The sequence below is a fragment of the Zootoca vivipara genome, chromosome 9 (genome assembly GCF_965207765.1).
Source record: "Zootoca vivipara chromosome 9, rZooViv2.hap1.1, whole genome shotgun sequence".
NCBI lineage: Eukaryota > Metazoa > Chordata > Lepidosauria > Squamata > Lacertidae > Zootoca > Zootoca vivipara.
In genome coordinates this window covers 26,899,840-26,918,065 of record NC_142592.1, presented here as the reverse complement: position 1 = coordinate 26,918,065, position 18,226 = coordinate 26,899,840, and the positions used below count along the sequence as shown (strand labels likewise).

At 41.4% G+C, this 18,226-nt stretch overlaps 1 protein-coding gene across 3 annotated transcripts in view; it reads right to left on the bottom strand.

Annotated features, from left to right (window-relative positions):
* HMGA2 (high mobility group AT-hook 2) overlaps positions 1 to 18,226 on the bottom strand; it is a 135,322-nt gene that overhangs the window by 21,808 nt on the left and 95,288 nt on the right. The window contains exon 4 of one of the 3 annotated variants that reach the window (XM_088652545.1): positions 9,621 to 10,076. The exons of the other annotated variants lie outside the window; for them this stretch is intronic. Within the exon in view, the coding sequence (XP_088508671.1) occupies positions 9,948 to 10,076 (129 nt within the window). The 3' untranslated portion in view covers positions 9,621 to 9,947. Of the gene's footprint in view, positions 1 to 9,620; positions 10,077 to 18,226 lie in introns of those variants that run through there. 3 annotated transcript variants of the gene reach the window in all.

Genomic DNA, 18,226 nt, shown 5'->3' with positions numbered 1-18,226 from the left:
ACAATACAACTAAAAATCAGTATGAATATTTCATGCAGGTGTGCCACTTTCCACCTGAATGAAGCTCGTGGACCACTTTGGGAACACCTGCCCCTAGAGGGCGATTTAGTCTAGCAAGTTTATTTTCCTTGTATTTGATAAACAAAGCTAACAATTTCAGAACTGACAATTCCGCCCAATATTTATTTGCAAGTGGCATCCAGTCATTGTACCCAATGAACTTATGAAATGGAAAATGTTCTGTAGAAACTTTTCTGCCCCATGTTACTGGTAGCTGCTTGGGAACCACATGTATACTGCCTTGATTTCCATGACAGACTAAAGGCGGGACAATGATTTCAATGGGCCTACGCTGAGTAGCGCTTAGTTGGAGGCAACTCAATGCCCTGTCAAGTTGCACATATTCCTGCTTTCTAGACAGTTATGTGTAGGGAATATCCACATTGTGAATAATGTCTTCCCTGTTTTAAGCCTTAAATGGCTTCATTTTGAGTCACACAGTTTTTCCATGTGAAAGCTAGGAAACACATAAGTAATCTAGAGATTGTATTTTTTTTCCCTGGACCAAACTTTTGGTGGAAATCTGAAAAGAAGTGAGTTTTCTAGCAGCATGTCTCTTTTTCAGAAATGAAATGGTTCGAGGAAGACTTAAAAATCCCCCCCCCTCCTCTGAGGCAAAGAAAAAAAGATTGAACTAGTTTGTAGAAGTACAATCAATCTATCCAGGATCACAAATCCACACTTTTTAAATTACAAGCCATAATCTAGCAGGCAAAGACGTTATCAGCCTTTAGACAGCAAAAGTCCTGAATGAGTAACATTCCTATAAACTTTGGTCTGCATCCAATCAGTCAAAGTACAATGTTTTCCTTTTGCTATTTTCATGAATGGCTGCAGTATTGTGCCTCGGTTCAGTCAAGACTCCTCTTCTACAGCCATTCATAAAAATAAAAACAAACCAAAACAAACATGCACAAAAACTTTCTGGGTCCAGCCTGGAGCCACTGGGTGCCAGAGGCTGAGAAAACATACTGGCAGCTCCAACTCCAAACAGCACTGAAGTATTCAGGGATCTGCTTGGTGGTCTGTAAAGTATGAAGTGCTGTATCGAAGGGCAGCTGGTAGAATTACTGTGACACATACTAGGCAGTGAGCCAGAGTTGGCCTTGTTTCAGACATTGTCTTTCCTCTCATTGAAGTGTCAGGACCTAATTCATGGAAAATTTGGTGAATTGGCAGCTGTTTCAGAGGATTTCATTGAGTTGCAGTGTGCAGGAGTCACATGAATGCAGGGTACTCAGCCAAGAAACAGGGGGATTTCTGAGCAGTAGAAACCAGTCAGCCTGCAAGAATGTCTGTGGATTTGATGTGGTTTTGGAGTAAACATGTGTACAGGTGTAATCAGCAGGGGAGGGGAAAGAGGTGGAAGGAGTGCTAATGACTGAGATTATTAAAGAGAGCAAGGCCTTTTGAAATGCAGTCTTCTGGCAACAACATTCAGGCCCCGAAGGGTGCAAAGGTCTGGTCAGCTCAAAGTTTGTAGCAGTTGCATGTGTAAGGCAGATCGCTGCAATGTAACTGAATCCTGAAAAAAGGCTGCTAGATAAGGTTGAAACAAACAAATTGAACAAACAAGTTGGATAACAAAATGCATTTTTTTTGTATTGATATTATTGTATTTGCATGGTCCATGGGGTCATGAAGAGTCGGACACAACTAAACAACATTTGCTGAATACAGTAGATAGCCTTGCATTTTGAGCTATCCAGGAGTAAAGGACAATCCATGGTTGACAACAGCCCAGCTAGCTTGCATTTTCATGTAAAAACAATACAGAAATTTTAGCATTGGTGCTCTGCTACTCAAGAGGGAAAGCTAAATCACTTCCCTGTGTTCCAGGACATGCCAGTGCAACCTGCATGAGAGACTTGGGTTCGTCCACACTTTGCTCATCCCACAGCTAGTAAGCACAGGTCTGAGAGGTTTCCCGTTTGCCCTGCTGCATCCCCCAGGAAGAGCCTGCGCTTTACTGCTGAATCGGAGCACATAACAATCCACAGAAAACCCAACTGACATTTGTTCCAATTCAGAAGTAAAGAGTGGCTTTCCCCGGGGGAAAGTGGCAGGACAAGCAGAAGTGTAGATGAGCCCTCAAATAGGCACAGAAGAAAGAAATGAGGTAGAAGGATCTGGATGCTGGGAGGTAAGACACACTTTTTGAGAAAGGAGGGAAAAGACAGAGAGCCCTTCCAGAGGAGCACTTTCTTGAGCACTCGTCCCGATTTGCTTGTACAAAGCTTACATGGAGGTTAGATTATATCTGGCCTTTACTGAGCATTCATTCCAATTTGTTTTCAGAGTTATAGAACAGGAAGGATTTTTCCTGATTTGTTTGGAGGGTGTTGACCATAGCTGTCAACTTTCGGATTTGAAAATAAGGGATCAGCTGCCTCACCTGTCCCGGGGACAGTCTACGGTATATCTAACAATCCAGGATAGCAGCAGGAAACGGTGCTGGAATAAGGGTATTTTCAGCAAAAAAAAAAGGGAAAGTTGACAGCTGTGGCGTGGAATAAGGGAGTTTCCCGCAAAAAAAGGGAGGGTTGACAGCTGTGGGTGTTGACACATCTTCCTGTTAGCCATTCATTCATCCCACTCTTTTCAAATCATTTCTGCATCACTTTCCAAAATGAATAAATAAATCTGTTTCTTTTTCTGAAGTGGACTTGTGCAGAGCCTTTTATTTTACTTTAAATGTGCAAACCTGAATTTCCGGTATGTGCTTGAATCCTCCTGTAAAATAGTCACAGTCCGGAGGACCATGCCGACTTCCTTTGGGGAGTTATCAAATGTTGGAGAAAGCAAACCTTTCTCCAGATATTGGACTGTTCACGAACTCCATATGGAACGTTGTGTTTTTATTCTGTAAACTGCCCTATGATCCACAGATGGAGGGCAGTAGGTATATTTAATAAATAATAAATAGCAACCCTTTTGCAAACTGCTGAAAGCTTTTCAGATACAGTTGTCTTCATGACCAACCTGTAAAGCTGACACATTATTATCACCATATTAGGAATAAATGTAAGTGTCAAAAAGCAGCTCGCTGTGGAAGAACCTCTTGCCTCCAAGATCTTCAATAGCGAGTTATTACTTTCGTCCTACCAGGCATTTTTACACTAGAGCCTCTTTCGATCTCCGTAATTACTTGGGTGGAGCTATCCTCACAAGTGCACACTGTTAAGGATAATGATTTAATTTCCTGAAATGGGAATTTTTACTTATGTTGAATTACTGTGTACTTTTAACATGGCTTTCCCCCCTACTCTGGCAGTAGCTCTCATGTGATTGGCTGCCTGTGAGTCACAAGAGAGGCATTCCATTATGATGTGACTGTTTTTCCAGTACAGTGGTGCCTCACTAGACGAATGCCCTGGTAGACGAATTTTTCACTAGACGAATGGGTTTTGCGATCGGAGGTTGCCTTGCAAGACGACAAGGTCTTGCGAAGTGTGGCCATAAAAACCTCCGATCACAAAACCTATTTGCAAAAGGCATTTGTCTAGTGAAAGGCGAACCAGCTGTAGCAAGGGAAGAAGGCAAAGGAAGATCAGCTGAGAGGCGCTGACAGCCTTCTTCCCGCGCTGCAGCTGGTTCCCCTTTGTGTTCTGCTGGTCTCTGCCGGTTGCCGTGAGCAGTGAGGGGCAACCGGCAGAGACCAGCGGAACACGAAGGGGAACTAGCGCGGGAAGAGGAAAGAAGAACTAGCGCATTCCTCCGCTTTCCCCGCCACCTAGCCCGGCACAGCGGCATTTGACGGGGCTTCCGAACCCTCGTCAGATGCCGGCTCTGTCGGGCGGGGGGGAGAGGAACGAAGGAAGAGAAAGCTGGGGAGACTCCGAACCCCGGGATCTGTCCTTGCTGTCGGCGGCAGGGGGAGAGGAATGAAGGAAGAGAAAGGGCTGCTTTCTCTTCCTTCGTTCCTCTCTCCCTTCTGCTGAGCGTGCACAGATCCTGGGGTTTGGAGTCTCCGAACCCCGGGATCTGTCCTTGCTGTCAGCGGTGGGAGGGAGAGGAACGAATGGAGAGAAAGGACAGCTTTCTCTCAGTTCATTCCTCTCCCCCACCGCTGACAGCAAGGACAGATCGGCGGTGGGGGGAGAGGAACGAACGGAGAGAAAGGACAGCTTTCTCTCTGTTCGTTCCTCTCCCCCCACCGGTGACAGCAAAGACAGGCAGGCAGGTGGCAAGGACAGGGAGGGGCTGTTGCCGCCTGTCTGCCTGCCTTCCACAAGCCAAGCGAGCAAGCGCTGCCACTGCCGCCAGTCCCCCGGAGCCCATAGGAACGCATTAATTAACTAGATTAGACGAATTAATTAGACGAATTTTTCGTAGGACGTATTGACCGTCGGAACGCCGTGGGAAAATTTTTAAAACAACAAACAAACTCCAAACCAAACAGCTATTTTCTTTATACCACTTATATTCTAAAATTTGGATTTCTAACAAGAATTATACCAGAGTGGAACCAACTGGAAGTTGGAAGTCCCTGAACAGTTTCAAGAATTGAAGTGTTCCATTCCATCCATTCCTAATTAAAACCAACTGGAGTTGACAGTGTACCCAGAATCTTTTTAACAGAAGTTGACAATGGCTACACCTCACATTGTACATGAGTAGAAGAGGGTGGGGAAGTGGAGAAAGAAAGAAAGAAAGAAAGAAAGAAAGAAAGAAAGAAAGAAAGAAAGAAAGAAAGAAAGAAAAGGAATGTGTGATGTCTCAGGCCTCTTGACAATCTTAAAGCTCCATTAATTTTATTTCTGCACCTGACTCAGGGGTTGTTAACAGGACCAGGCTGTTTGTGAAGTTTATGCTTTGGCTAAAGTATTATGTCCCCCATAGTCAAGGGATTTTGGGAACAAATTTATAATGAACTAAAAAGAGTACTACAGTACACGTTCCCCAAGAGACCGGAAGCATTTTTATTAGGTATGGTGGGAAAAGAAATAAACAAAAAGGATCAAAGATTTTTTCTATACGCTACCACGGCAGCTAGAATAATGTTAGGGCAGAAATGGAAAACAACAGAAGTTCCAACGATCGAGGAATGGAGAATAAAATTAATAGAATATATGGAGTTAGCAAAACTGACCACAAGGATAAGAGACCAAAAAGATCAAAGGTTTTGGATGGATTGGAGTAAATTTATTGAATATGCAAAAAAGTATTGTAAAGATTTGAAAATACTGACAGGTTTTACATAATGCCAGCAATTATTAACATAAAAAATATCTGACCATAATAATTATAGGGAGAGTATAAGACAAAAAGGACAGAGGTAAACGTAGGCAAGCGAAGTAAAGATAATATAGAGAAATACCAATGTAGAGAAGGAAGGAAGGAAGTCACAGGCTCGGCAGAGCATCAGTTTAGGTTGACAAATTGTTAAAATATAAGCTGTATATATGTATTTTTGTATGTATTTTTCTTTTTATGTATGTCTGTTATTTTTCTTTCTTTTTCTTTTATCTATTGTTTTTGTGTGTTTCCACATTACTGCAAAATAATAATAATAATAATAATAATAATAATAATAATAATAATAGTATTATGTCCCCTAGTCTCTAGAACAAAAGGTCATGATTTCTGCCTTCTCCACCTCATGTTTGCAATTAAGTAGCCATCCTAATGTCTGTGAACACAGAGAGCTATGAGTGGCTGGAATCCATTCTAAAATCTGACCCTTATATTGTCAAGGAGATTTAAGAGTACTCTGCACAGACTCATAAACCTGAACAATAGTAACCTGTGAAGAATCTGTGGAATTTCATTAAAAAATACTGTTTTCTTCCTTTTCATTCTACTTGGCCCCATTTGTAGAATTTAATACCAATGATACTAGTAGGATAATTCAAATGTTAATTATGGGTTTATTAAACTGACTTCTCTTGACTTTTTCTGGACCTAGTTTTATAGGAAAACCCACACAATCTCATGGGGGTTGCATGGTGGGAGTACGATGTTATTTAGCCAATTGCAATATAAGCATTACGTTTTATTCCTAAGGTTATGGGGAACAGCACTACTCCTCAAATATGATTTGATGGATTACTCTTTTCCAATTCAAATGTATTCCCACAAAAAGCCCATTCAGGCAGCTGACAACTTCCAAGATGTTACAAGCATATTCAACAGGGCAAAGTTCTGCCTACAAAGTTCAGGCTAACAATATAAACATTATTTTGAAATAAGGGATCTTTCGATGTACCGTGAGAAGGCCCACCCCAACCTGCTACCCACAATTCATTTGCTGTTTGAAGTGTGCATTTAAATATCCCAGTCAGGGCTGGAGTTTGGGTAGCCACTGCCAGAGGTAGAAAATGTTGTGGCAGTGAAAAGGGAAAGGAGAACACAGACTCTCAGCTCTCTACTTGGAGAGGCTCTAGCTGGAGGTACTGGGGATTAAAGCTGAAACTGATCTATGGCCCTTACCCAGCGAATTGCTCTACCACCAAGCTACTGCCCCTCTCTGAATATTTCACTTGGGCATTTTGAGATGGTGGTAAAACCTCTGCAATTTGCCACTGTTAGTTTCATGACTTCTCTTGTTAAGAAGCTCATTTGCATAAAGATTGATTCATTACTTACTAGCTCAATCTAATTTTTAGCTATCTGATAAATTACGCTTTTCTGATTCAAAACATAATTATCTAGGTCGAGGAGGTGACATTGTAATCTCAGCTCAAATCAGAACATACAAAATGGACAGTGTAAACATTTTTTTTCAATTTATTATGGCTTCCTCATCATATCATCTTCCATATTTGCAAATTGCTCTCTTACTATTAATGATAATTTATTATTAAAATTCCCCAGCCACTCTGGGCGGCTCCCAACAGAACACTAAAAACAGAATAAAACTTTAAACATTAAAAACTTGGACTTGAATCTATGACCAGCATTTAGCAATTTTCACAGAAATTCCAGACTAGGATAAGCACCCCTCATGTGCTTTGATTATGTGTTTATGGTACTTTTTTTTTTTTAGTAAGGATGTATTAAAATAAATTTGTCTCCCAGTGTTTGTCCTTATGTAGTCAAAACCACGTCACCCATGTATCACACAAGAGTTATTGAAGTGATTGACAGACTTAGGGGCGCTTTGAGGGTTGCAGAAGGCCAGAAAAATTGGGGGTTATTAAAAACAAAAGGAAAATGGCCCCATAACAACACAATGGCATAGAATATTGGTTGAGTGGGGTGGGTAGTAATAAAATGGATTGACTGAAATGGGGGGAAATGTATAAAATGTGGAAAGAGCCATGACATTAGACAGGTCACTAAGAAGCTATTTTGAAATATCCTCAGGGACAGGAGAGCTGCCTAGACACATCAACAAAGAAATTGAATAATTTAATGAGGCTAGAGTTGGTGTGTCCATCTCAGTCCCTTTCCCTGCCCTCCCCCCCAAAAAACCCCCAGCAAATGGAGAAAAGCAACCTAAAAGCAATGAGAAGTGAGCATAGAATGCTGCTGAGTATCGGGAGAAGAAAACTGGCGTTGGGTGGTTGGGTGAATGGAATACTGAGAACCCTGAACTAAAGCATCACATACTGTCTGCAGTGTTTTGTTGACAGATCCCAACTGTTAGAACTCAGGTTTAAGATTCTAGGTTTTAAACCCCAAATCTCCAAGTTAAAAAAATCCAGCGGGGAGGGACATATTTTAAAATAAAACCATTAGCTTTTTCTTTGCTAACTGTCCATACCTGTCAGGATAGGAACCAATCCCTAAGAGACTGAGATTACGAAGAATATTCCTTGACGGATGGGTCATTGCATATTTGACTAAATAGCTCATATCAGCACTGTCAGGATGTTGCCCTAGCTGACCTTTTAATGTCCTATAGGACAATGGAATAGCACCCATATGGTAATAATTTTTGGTTACTGGCAATCTGAGCTGCACTCGAATTGGGAGACCTGCAGCTAAAAACTGTGGTATCTTGTTACCACCCTTTTCCCTTATTTGCTTAAACTTTCTCATTCTTTTGCTTCAGGCATTCTCTGTCAAAAGGAAGGATGTTCACACAGAAAGGTTGTTCTGTTTCTGGACAACTAATTTCATAGAGATATTCATGATGAAACAAAAATGAGCAAGATTCATGCAATTAATTTCTTGCCACTAGCTAGCATCCACTTCTGGTTCTAGAATTCTCTTATGTTTTGATGCATGTTCTGCCTTACTTACATCAGTAAATCAGAGAGACCGGATCGAAAAATGACTCCTCCCAAAATGAATAAAAATCAAACATGTTAAACTCAAGTTACTAAATTATACTTTTCTTGATTATCCATATTACTCCTTTGAAAAGATAAACAAGTCTTTTCTTTTGATAATCTTATAAATATCAGAATATCATAGGTAATCTGCAGCAATAGGAATATAATGTTCATATTCATTTATGCATCCTGTCATTGCTTCCTTAAAATTTATAAACCACTTTCCCACTCATTCTCAAAGCGACCTACAAAGTGTGTACACACACACACACACACACACACACACACTTCTTCTTTTTCTAAAAAAGAAACTTTTCTTCTTTAAAGTTCAGCTACATCTGCTTGATTTTTCTGTGAAGGATTGTGTAATAGTAAAAATGGAAGACAGGCCCCCTACCAGTTGTTCAAGATGCACAGGTTCAGTACATCTGCTGCTACTGCCATAACTACCATGCTTTATAATCTTTTTTTCTAGCCAGTTCAAATCAAATTCTTCCTAAGCAGATTTCCAGCATTAGTTGAATACCTGTGATGTACAATTGCCCTCATGTGCAAACTATAGATCATTGTACCACGTGGAATGGATCCTATCTAAGCTGGGAATGTCCAGAACATCCCGTAAGAAATTATATTTTTCCTTGTACTCTCTCACTCATTTAAGCCAAAGAACAGAGACACATTGAGAATTGCATCGTCCCATCATCAGACAGGATTCAAAGCAAAAAATAACAACCCCAGAGTGCTACATTAATTTATCTTTTGCTAAAAGAAGTATCCTCCAAAAATGGCTAAAGTATCAGCGTTGTTAATATTCTTCACCATGTGTATATCTAGACTTAACAAAGTTTGCCTTCTGGACAGTATCCAACTAAGTCACAATATAAACTGACCAAAATCAACGAGTGTGATTGATTTAAAACCACTGATTTCAGTGGGTCTGTTCTGAGTATAACTTAGTCAGGTACCACAGCCTCCCTGTTTTTGTCTGAAGAGCCCAGTGAGGGAAAAATACTTTAATTTTATTATTACAGGTTTAGGTTTATTGAATTTACATATTGCTTGCTACTACAGTGGAACCTCGGTTTATGAACACCTTGGTTTACGAATTTTCGGTTTACGAACAATCGTAAACCTGAAGTGTAAACCGAGGTTTCCGAGGCCTGCTGAGGCGCTCCAATGCCTCCACGGAGGCCAGGCCTTCGCTCCGGGCCTCGGCGAAGGCATCAGAGCACTTCCATGGCGGCGGCCCAGTCGTGGAAGCACTCCAATGCCTTCACAGAGGCCCGGAGCGAAGGCCTGGCCTCCGCGGAGGCATCGGAGTGCCTCAGCAGGCCTCGGAAACCTCGGTTTACACTTGCTGCTTTAGGGGGTGTTTTTCATCGTCTGGAACGGATTAATCCACTTTCCATTACTTTCAATGGGAAAGTTCACTTCAGTTTAAGTACACTTCAGTTTATGAACAGACTTCCAGAACCAATTGTGGTTGTAAACCAAGGTACCACTGTACATCAAGTCCTTAAATGATTCACAACCAGAAACAATACAGTCGTACCTCGGAAGCCGAACAGAATCGATTCTGGAAGTCTGTTCAATTTCCGAAATGTTTGACTTCCAAAGCGCGGCTTCTGATTGGCTGCAGGAAGCTCCTGCAGCCAATCGGAAGCCTTAGAAGCCCTGCCGGATGTTCGGCTTCCGAAAGAACGCTTGAAAACTGGAACACTCACTTCCGGTTTTCGGTTTTGGGAACTGAAACGTTTGACTCCCAAGGCGTTTGGTAGCCAAGATACGACTGTACTGTAATAAAAACATATAGACATATTAAAAACATAATCACAATACAAACATCCATCAGGCCCATCTTTGCCTGACACTGAAAATTGTTATGGCATGGGCCTCTGTGGGGAGAGCATTCCATAGAAAGGGAGTTACTACAGAAAAGGCCCATTCTTCTCACCACAAGGCTCTGAGCATCCCTTGAAGGTGGAACTTAGAGAAAGGCCTCAGGTGATGATCTCAGAGTTCATATGGGGAAAGGACTAGAAGTGGCTCTCCAGGATCCCAGGTGGAGAGGGGGATTGAATCTGGAACTCTCCCGCAAGTTGATATACATTGTGGTTCATAAATGGGAAACACAACGGAAAGTTAACCATCTTCCTATTAGTTAAAAAGCTATAACTTTTTCAGTTGCAGGGGACCTCACCTTCTTGTACTCTCTTTTGTTTTCATGATATATTAATCAGTACATTTGTTGTGGCTAGACTTAATTAGTTATAAGACGGAAAGACATCTGAAAGTTTTTTACTTTGCTGATAGCAACCTTATTTTCTCGTAGTCAAGGGCATCACCTTTTGCGACCACGTGTTTTAAGTTTGTGTGAGAACAACTGATCTTGTCATCTGTGTACAATATGTTGCATAAGCATTAGCTTGTAGGCTCAACTAATTGGTTTGTATTATGAAGCATCAGAGTGTTATAAAGTTCCTTCATCTACAGAATGGGGGTGGCAGACATCTGCTCATGATACACCAATTATATCCTCTTTAATAGTGGAGATATGTGTTGCATCTTTAGACATTATCAGCTTCTACTGTATTCCAAATCAAACTTGTGCTGTTTAACAAAAAAATTGGTCATCGCAATAAAAATGAACTGAGAAAGTTTCCATTCAAAATCCAGAGCAAAATGTTTAAATCCACTTCCAACAGGTTAGCAACAGCTACATCCATATTAAAGAAAGCATATGCCTGTTTTATGAAGGGGCCAGCACAATGAGAGCCATATATAAACACATTAGAATATATTTACAATTTATTGCATTAGCTTCAACATATTCCCAGTTCTGCACACTTCTTTGTAACCCACTGCAAATCCGGCAACCCCAAATATAACATTTTATTAGCCAATAAATTATCTTTCTTTAGAAGCATCTTATTAATACAGTACTAGACATTCAGGCTAACTGATTCACAATTCTCTTTTCCTGGGGTTCCCTACAGATGTCACAAAGGAACACATTGTGGCAAATCTTTTTCAACTGCCCTGGCTCCACAGATTCAGACATATCATTTCCTTTGAATGTTGTTGGGACATTGGTTTTAAACCCAAAGGCCACGAAAACCTTTCAAGTTAACTATTACTGTCCAATCTTGTGCATTTTACTCAGAAATATGCCTCACTGTGTTCAATAAGACTTGCATTCCAGTAAGTTCCTTTAAAGGCAGATCTCAAAAGATAATACTGCAATGCATTAAAATAGGGCAGGCAGGGCAAATACAACCACGTCTAAATTATTTTCCATTATCCTCATGCACATATTTCCCCTTCAACCTGTCTTTAACTAATTTATAAACCTGCCCCAAAGATCAATCCCTTGTGTTTTGAAAGTCAATATCAAAAGTCTACATTTTAGTTTCACAGCAGTGTCCCCAGCTGATCCGGTTGTAACTCAGCACTTGTTCCAGAAAGTAATAACTGCCATGAGAATATTTATCTTGACAGGCATAAAAACAACTACTGTTCCCAAAAGGAGTAAGAGTGCCTGGTGGCACACCTAACAAAGCACTAAAACTTTATTTGTATAGATTCCAATTGTTCCCCCCCCCCGAAAGTCCCAGACTCTCTGCCTTATAACGAAACACCAGGTGATTAAAATTTATGGTTTCGACCATCAATACCCTATTACACTGATGGCCAAACTAGACTCAGTGACAAAGTAGACTCGGAGTCAGCAACTATAAGCCCAAGTGCCAAATCCCATGTGCTACTAGTTGCTCCACTAGAGGCAAGAGGTCTACGGAATGAGTGATGGCTGTGGGCAACAGGAGCTGTTTGTACAGTTCATTTTTTGTGATGGGACCATGGTCCATCCTCCCATGTTCTCACCTCAGAATGAATCCAGGGACTGGATAGGGGCTAAGTAATGCCCCCCAAAGTCTCACTTCTGGAAAAGACGTGCCGTTATTAACACCAGGTTGTCTCTTGAACTTCATTATAGAATGACATCCAACAATTGAGAAATGGGGATGAAAGAACAATGGGGAATAAGAGGGACAGAGGTGGACCTAGCTCCTCTGGCATGCCAGGGGTGGGGCTAGCATCCCAGGGGGTGAGGCGAGCATCCCAGGGGGGCGGGGTGGCAATGTCACCCCCCTTTAGGGATGACACCCGGGGTGGCCCGCACTTACCACACACCCCTTCACTTCGCCAGTGAAGAGGGATAAGAGGGATTTTGGCCTGCTGCAGGTGGGGAATAAATTGACACCAAATATTTGTTACAAAACTGACATGGAGCCTCATTGTGCTTTAACTGAATTCATCAGTTGTTTTCAATACTGCTCAATAACACATTGCATACAGAAAGATAACTATGTAAACTCCGTTCTAATACGTGAATGAAAGGTGGTGTTTCGTCTGTTTTAGATGGGGTTGCAGACCCCTTGAAGGACCAAGTTCATAATCTGGAGGTGCTATTATATCTAACCTAAGCAGCCTTAGTTAAGATGGAACACCTTTTAGCATTGTAGGCTTGTGGAGAGAGGCAACGTTATTCATGCTCTGGTTAATATGCAATTTGTATTGCTGCAATGCATTTTACATGAGCTGCCCTCGGAAGAAACTGCCACCCATGCAAAATACAACAGCTAGAAAAATAACTGGGATGGGGCACGCGGAACCTATCACATCAGTTGTAACAACAGCACGGACTCTTAGTGGATGTCTAGGGTCTAGTTAAGATGCTGTTTTTAAGCTGTGAGCCATAGCTCACTGATACAGGCATCTGTTCTGCTTTGCACCCAAAACGATTTGCCCCTTCTCACTGGAAGCTATGGTGTGACACTGTAAAAATCCAAAACAAAATGGGAAAGGAAAACAAGAGGGAAAATGTTTTGGGTATCTGAGTTCCTGTGACATCAAACCTTCCCTGACCCAGATTTCTCTGCACATTTAAAAACATGCACGGCACTGCATGCAATATTGAAAGCAACCAGTTTTAACCTGATTAGATCTTATATATGTAGCTATTTAATTAAAATGATTTGGTGGATGCAGTTCCTATTATTTAGAATATTATGTGCACTCCTGGTGGCCAATTATCATCTTTATCATGGCAAGGGGGAACCATCTGCAGTCTGCTCCTGGGGGGCACAACTACTCCTTCACGAGAATACTGTGCACATGGTACTTCAAAGAGCTTAGGAATGTTTAACTGTTAAACATGCATAATGCAGGTTGGTGTGATGTCATTGTGCAGACAATGGAAATCCAAAACCAGATTTAAAAATCTCTTGTGAAAGTGGGCTATCTTGTGCTGAACTTCGAACAATTAATTATTTTTATGTGCAACATGCCCGAAAGGGAAGTTAAAAATAGGGATTGCTTTCAAGTAGACTCTGGATGTAATTTGAACATATGCTGGCTGGGGCACTGTTTAAATAGACGAGTATTTTATGCGTTCACTCATATGGAATGCAAAGTGACCACTGGGGAAAAGATCAAGTGACTCAGTGACTATTGGGTCCGTTTCATAAATAAATACTTTCTTTTTTTTAAAGAAACTTATGACGATGAACGATTTCCACAATTGCCATCTGCCCATAATCAAGTGTGTAATTCTGTGCTCACTAAAGGAAATCCAGCTAATGTAAGCATCTTCTCTTTTGAGTACTGTTCTCATGAAATAGGAATAAGCTTGCATACTTTTTTCAAACATAAAATGGGAACATTAGCACGCAGGGACAAAAGTATACTGTCTTTCCATCAAAGAAAAGTTATTGAAAACACTATGCTTGTGAAGCAGGTTTTAGATCCTAGTCTGTCCATTAAAAACAGACTCAGGACCGTTCAAATTCGCACCCCTTTGAGTTCAAAAGGAAGCTTAGTGCATTTTCAGCTAGCCCTGATGCAAGCGGGAACCAAGGGTTGCCATACGTCCAGAATTTCTCGGACATTGCCTGGATTCGACCGTTGGAAACAGTGTCAGTGTCCAGACTGGAATCACCTAAATGTCCAGGAAAATCCATACATAAGGCAACCCATGTCGGAAGTGTAGATTTTGTCGAATTTCCTTAAAAATAGCCCCAAAACTTCTCTCTCTCTTTCTCTCTCTCTCTTTTGAGATCTTGCAGAAAGAAAGAAAAATGCTCAACAAATATGGCAACCCTAGAGTTGTCTCTGTTTCACAGAACAGCTGTATGAGGATCTCTCTTGCTGTTTTTACTCTGAAGAATTAACCTTGACACTATAACAATTTTCCAAAGTCAGCTCAAAATAAAAGTTTATCTGAAGGTCACAAACAATGTATCAGGAAATGCCACCTGTTACTCAGGGATATTGCAGGAAATTTGTTCTTCCACCTTCTAAAGTGGAGTGACAACTAGCATTATTTCATTATCCTAAACATTCTACAATCCTTCATAGCTATAAAAAGATAAACGGAAAGAGCTGCTGTTAAGGTCTGGCTCCTGTAGAGTTGCAATGGCCATTAAGAGTTAACCATGAGAAGACCAATTGCATTTAGAATACATACATACTACATATACAGCTTTCAGCATTTGCATCTACGAATCACTCCTGAATCTTCTTCATGAGCAGTCCTTTACTGAAAGCTAGGTTTTTACCAGCCCATATCCTTCCATCTTATATAATTGAACAAGGTGAAAGTCATAAATAAATACATAGTACTGGATCCCGCTACACCCCAAATTTATTGAACCAGGATGCCACAGAAAGAAGTCTAGCCCTCTTCCATGTTCCGTAAGCAGGAAAGGTAAAAGGTAAAGGACCCCTGGACGGTTAAGTCCAGTCAAAAGCGACTATGGGGTTGCGGTACTCATCTCACTTTCAGGCCGAGGGAGCCAGTGTTTGTCCACAGACAGCTTTCCAGGTCATATGGCCAGCATGAATAAACTGCTTCTGGCACAACAGAACACCGTGACAGAAACCTGAGTTCATGGAAATGTCCTTTACCTTCCTGCCACCACAGTAGTACCTATTTATCTACTTGCACTTGCGTGCTTTCAAACTGCTAGGTTGGCAGGAGCTGGGACAGAGAAACGGGAGCTCACCCCATTGTGCGGATTTGAACCGCCAACCTTCTGATCAGCAAGCCCAAGAGGCTCAGTGGTTTAGACCACAGCGCCACCCACATCCCTAAGCAGGAAAGTATCTGCAATAAACAAGTAGGATCACATGGGTGTTCTTAATAGCATGGAATCATCAACAAAAACTCACCTTTGCTGGTGGAAGGGCGGTGTTATGCTGGCCTGGATCTGATGGGTGTTGATTTAATGGTGAATAGTTTTTTGTTTTTTCTTAAGTTTATGACTGATTAAAGCTAATGACTGTGCTGAGAGATGTTCATGAAACACTAGCTCTTCTCGTCTCTCCCTCCCCCAATCACCCCCCCCAATACACTACAATACAGCTGCTGGATAATTTCAACGTGTTTTGAAGCTGCTGTTCTTCCTTCCACTATGGCTTAGCTAGAAAGATCATTCCGCCTGACACTTTAGAATGCTCGGCCCAGTCAAAAGTTCAAAAGGTAAGAAACACCTCTCACCGTGAATAAACAGTGTGACTTGCATTCAAAAATAACCCTTTCAATTGCAATTAGCCTTCGGGAAACTGCTTGGGTTGGCAGCTCTTGTGCTTAGAAGTGACCTGGGTAAGTCAGAGAGTCCATAAAACAGGTGGTTTTTTTTTTTTTGCCCCACTTTAATGCAGTCTTAAAAGCCCAAAGGAAAAGCGAGCAGTGTTTAATATTTCAACATAAAATGTTTGATTTTTAAACATCCATGTGCTTTTTTATGATTGTTAAATCAATATTAACACAAAATGTAAACTGTTTTATAGTCTCTCTGTAGGACCCCCTGGTTGCTGCTTTCCCAAATGCAGTCCACTTTTTTCGGGGAGCATCACAGGAAGAAATCAAGAAATTGCCATTAAAATTATGGGTGTGGAGTGTGTGGACACACATTATGCAAACATGCATTTTTATTGTAATAATACGCTCCTGCTCTTTGAGTGTGGCACGATGTGGGCAGATTGCATGCGCAATACCATTTGCATACATGATACTAAAAGGGTCTTTTGTATTTCCTGTATTTGTGTAAAGTACGTTGTATTTAAAATCTGTTTTCTCCTCTTTCTCCACGCACACACACAGTGGACTAGGGCAGTGGAGATCTAAGTTGAAATACCACTCAGCAGTAAAGCCCACTGGGTGACTTTGGGCCAATCTCTACCTCTTAGCCTAACATACTTTACAGGGTTGGTGTGAGAAGTTTGAAGGGAAGGAATCACATACAATGCCGTGATCTCCTTAGAGGAAAGTCAGGATTTAAATAAACAAACAGGAAGTGTGAGGTTTAAAGGTACTTTAGAGGGTTTGAAATCCTTATTCTATTGTGGGCTAAATGGCGAGAAGGATTCTTACCTGAGATGATAAAAACAACAACAATTTTATTATTTATACCCTGCCCATCTAGATGGGTTTCCCCAGCCACTCTGGGCAGCTTACAACATATCTAAAAACACAATAAAAACCTCAATCCTTAAAAACTTCCCTAAACAGGGCTGCTTTCAGATGTCTTCTAAAAGTCAGATAGTTGTTTATTTCCTTGACATCTGATGGGAGGGAGTTCCACAGGGCAACAAGACTGTTAACTGGGACTCATCACAATCTCACAGGTGTTTCAGAACTACATGGGTTTGAGTTTGTGTTTAAAGTGCTGGTTTTGGTTTATAAAGACCTAAATGTGGTTTCTCCTGTATGGAGTTGTTTAATCATCCCCATTGGAGTTCCTAGTCTGGTTGTCCCTGGCTTTCAGAAGTTATATATGTGGCTACCAGGATGTGGCTCTTTTGGCCAGGACCATCTTTGGAACACCTTCCCTAGGGAGGTCCACCTGGTTCCTATATGTCTTTTCTTCGGACACCATGTTAGGACAGTTTTATTTTCCTGGGTAATAACACCAATGATGACTAAATATATTGCACCTAGTTTTTTTTACTGTTGTCTGCCTAGCTTATATCCTATTATCACTGCTGTTTAAAATTGCTTTTTAAATAAATGTCTGTGAGCTCCCTTGAACAAATGGGAAAGATGAGGTGTAAATATTTTGAATAATAAAATAAGCAAGTAAGTAAATCTTCACTTAGGTTCCAAGGCAAATGGGGGGGGGGAAATAATGCAACCTTCCGATAGAGTCAACGTTCGTACAAAGAGCCCTTAGTGCACAGTTATCTATAGGCCACTCAAATGGGATTGTTGCTAGAATAGATGAGCACCTACATACACAAGGATGTGTTGTGTCTCATTCGAAAAGATGATGCCTATACGTAAAAGTGATGGCTATCTGCTGGAGTCCTGGATATAACCAAGATATTAGGGTTGTGAATGTTAGGCAACAATTTGCAAGTCTATGCTGATTTTTCAGTCTGAATAAATGTGCTCAATATCATACTTTTTAAAACACACATTTTTTGGGGGGGGGGGGAGTTTATGAAGCGATATTACATCCATGCAGGGTAAAGGTAAAGGTAAAAGATAAAGGATCCCTGGATGATTAAGTCCAGTCAAAGGTGACTATGGGGTGTGGCGCTCATCTCGCTTCCAGGCTTTGTCCACAGACAGCTTTCTGGGTCATGTGGCCAGCATGACTAAACTGCTTCTGGCGCAACAGAACACCGTGATGGAAGCCAGAGTGCACAGAAATGCCGTTTACCTTCCCGTCACAGCGGTACCTATTTATGTACTTGCACTGGTGTGCTTTTGAACTGCTAGGTTGGCAGGAGCTGGACAGAGCAATGGGAGCTCACCTTGTCACAGGGATTCGAAACAACGGCTGAGCCCTTTCGCCACCCATGCCCCAAAGCGTGGAGCTGGACGTGGCGTGCCTCCAGCAGTCAGCTCCTTCTCCTCCTCCTGCGGAGGGAAAGGAGGG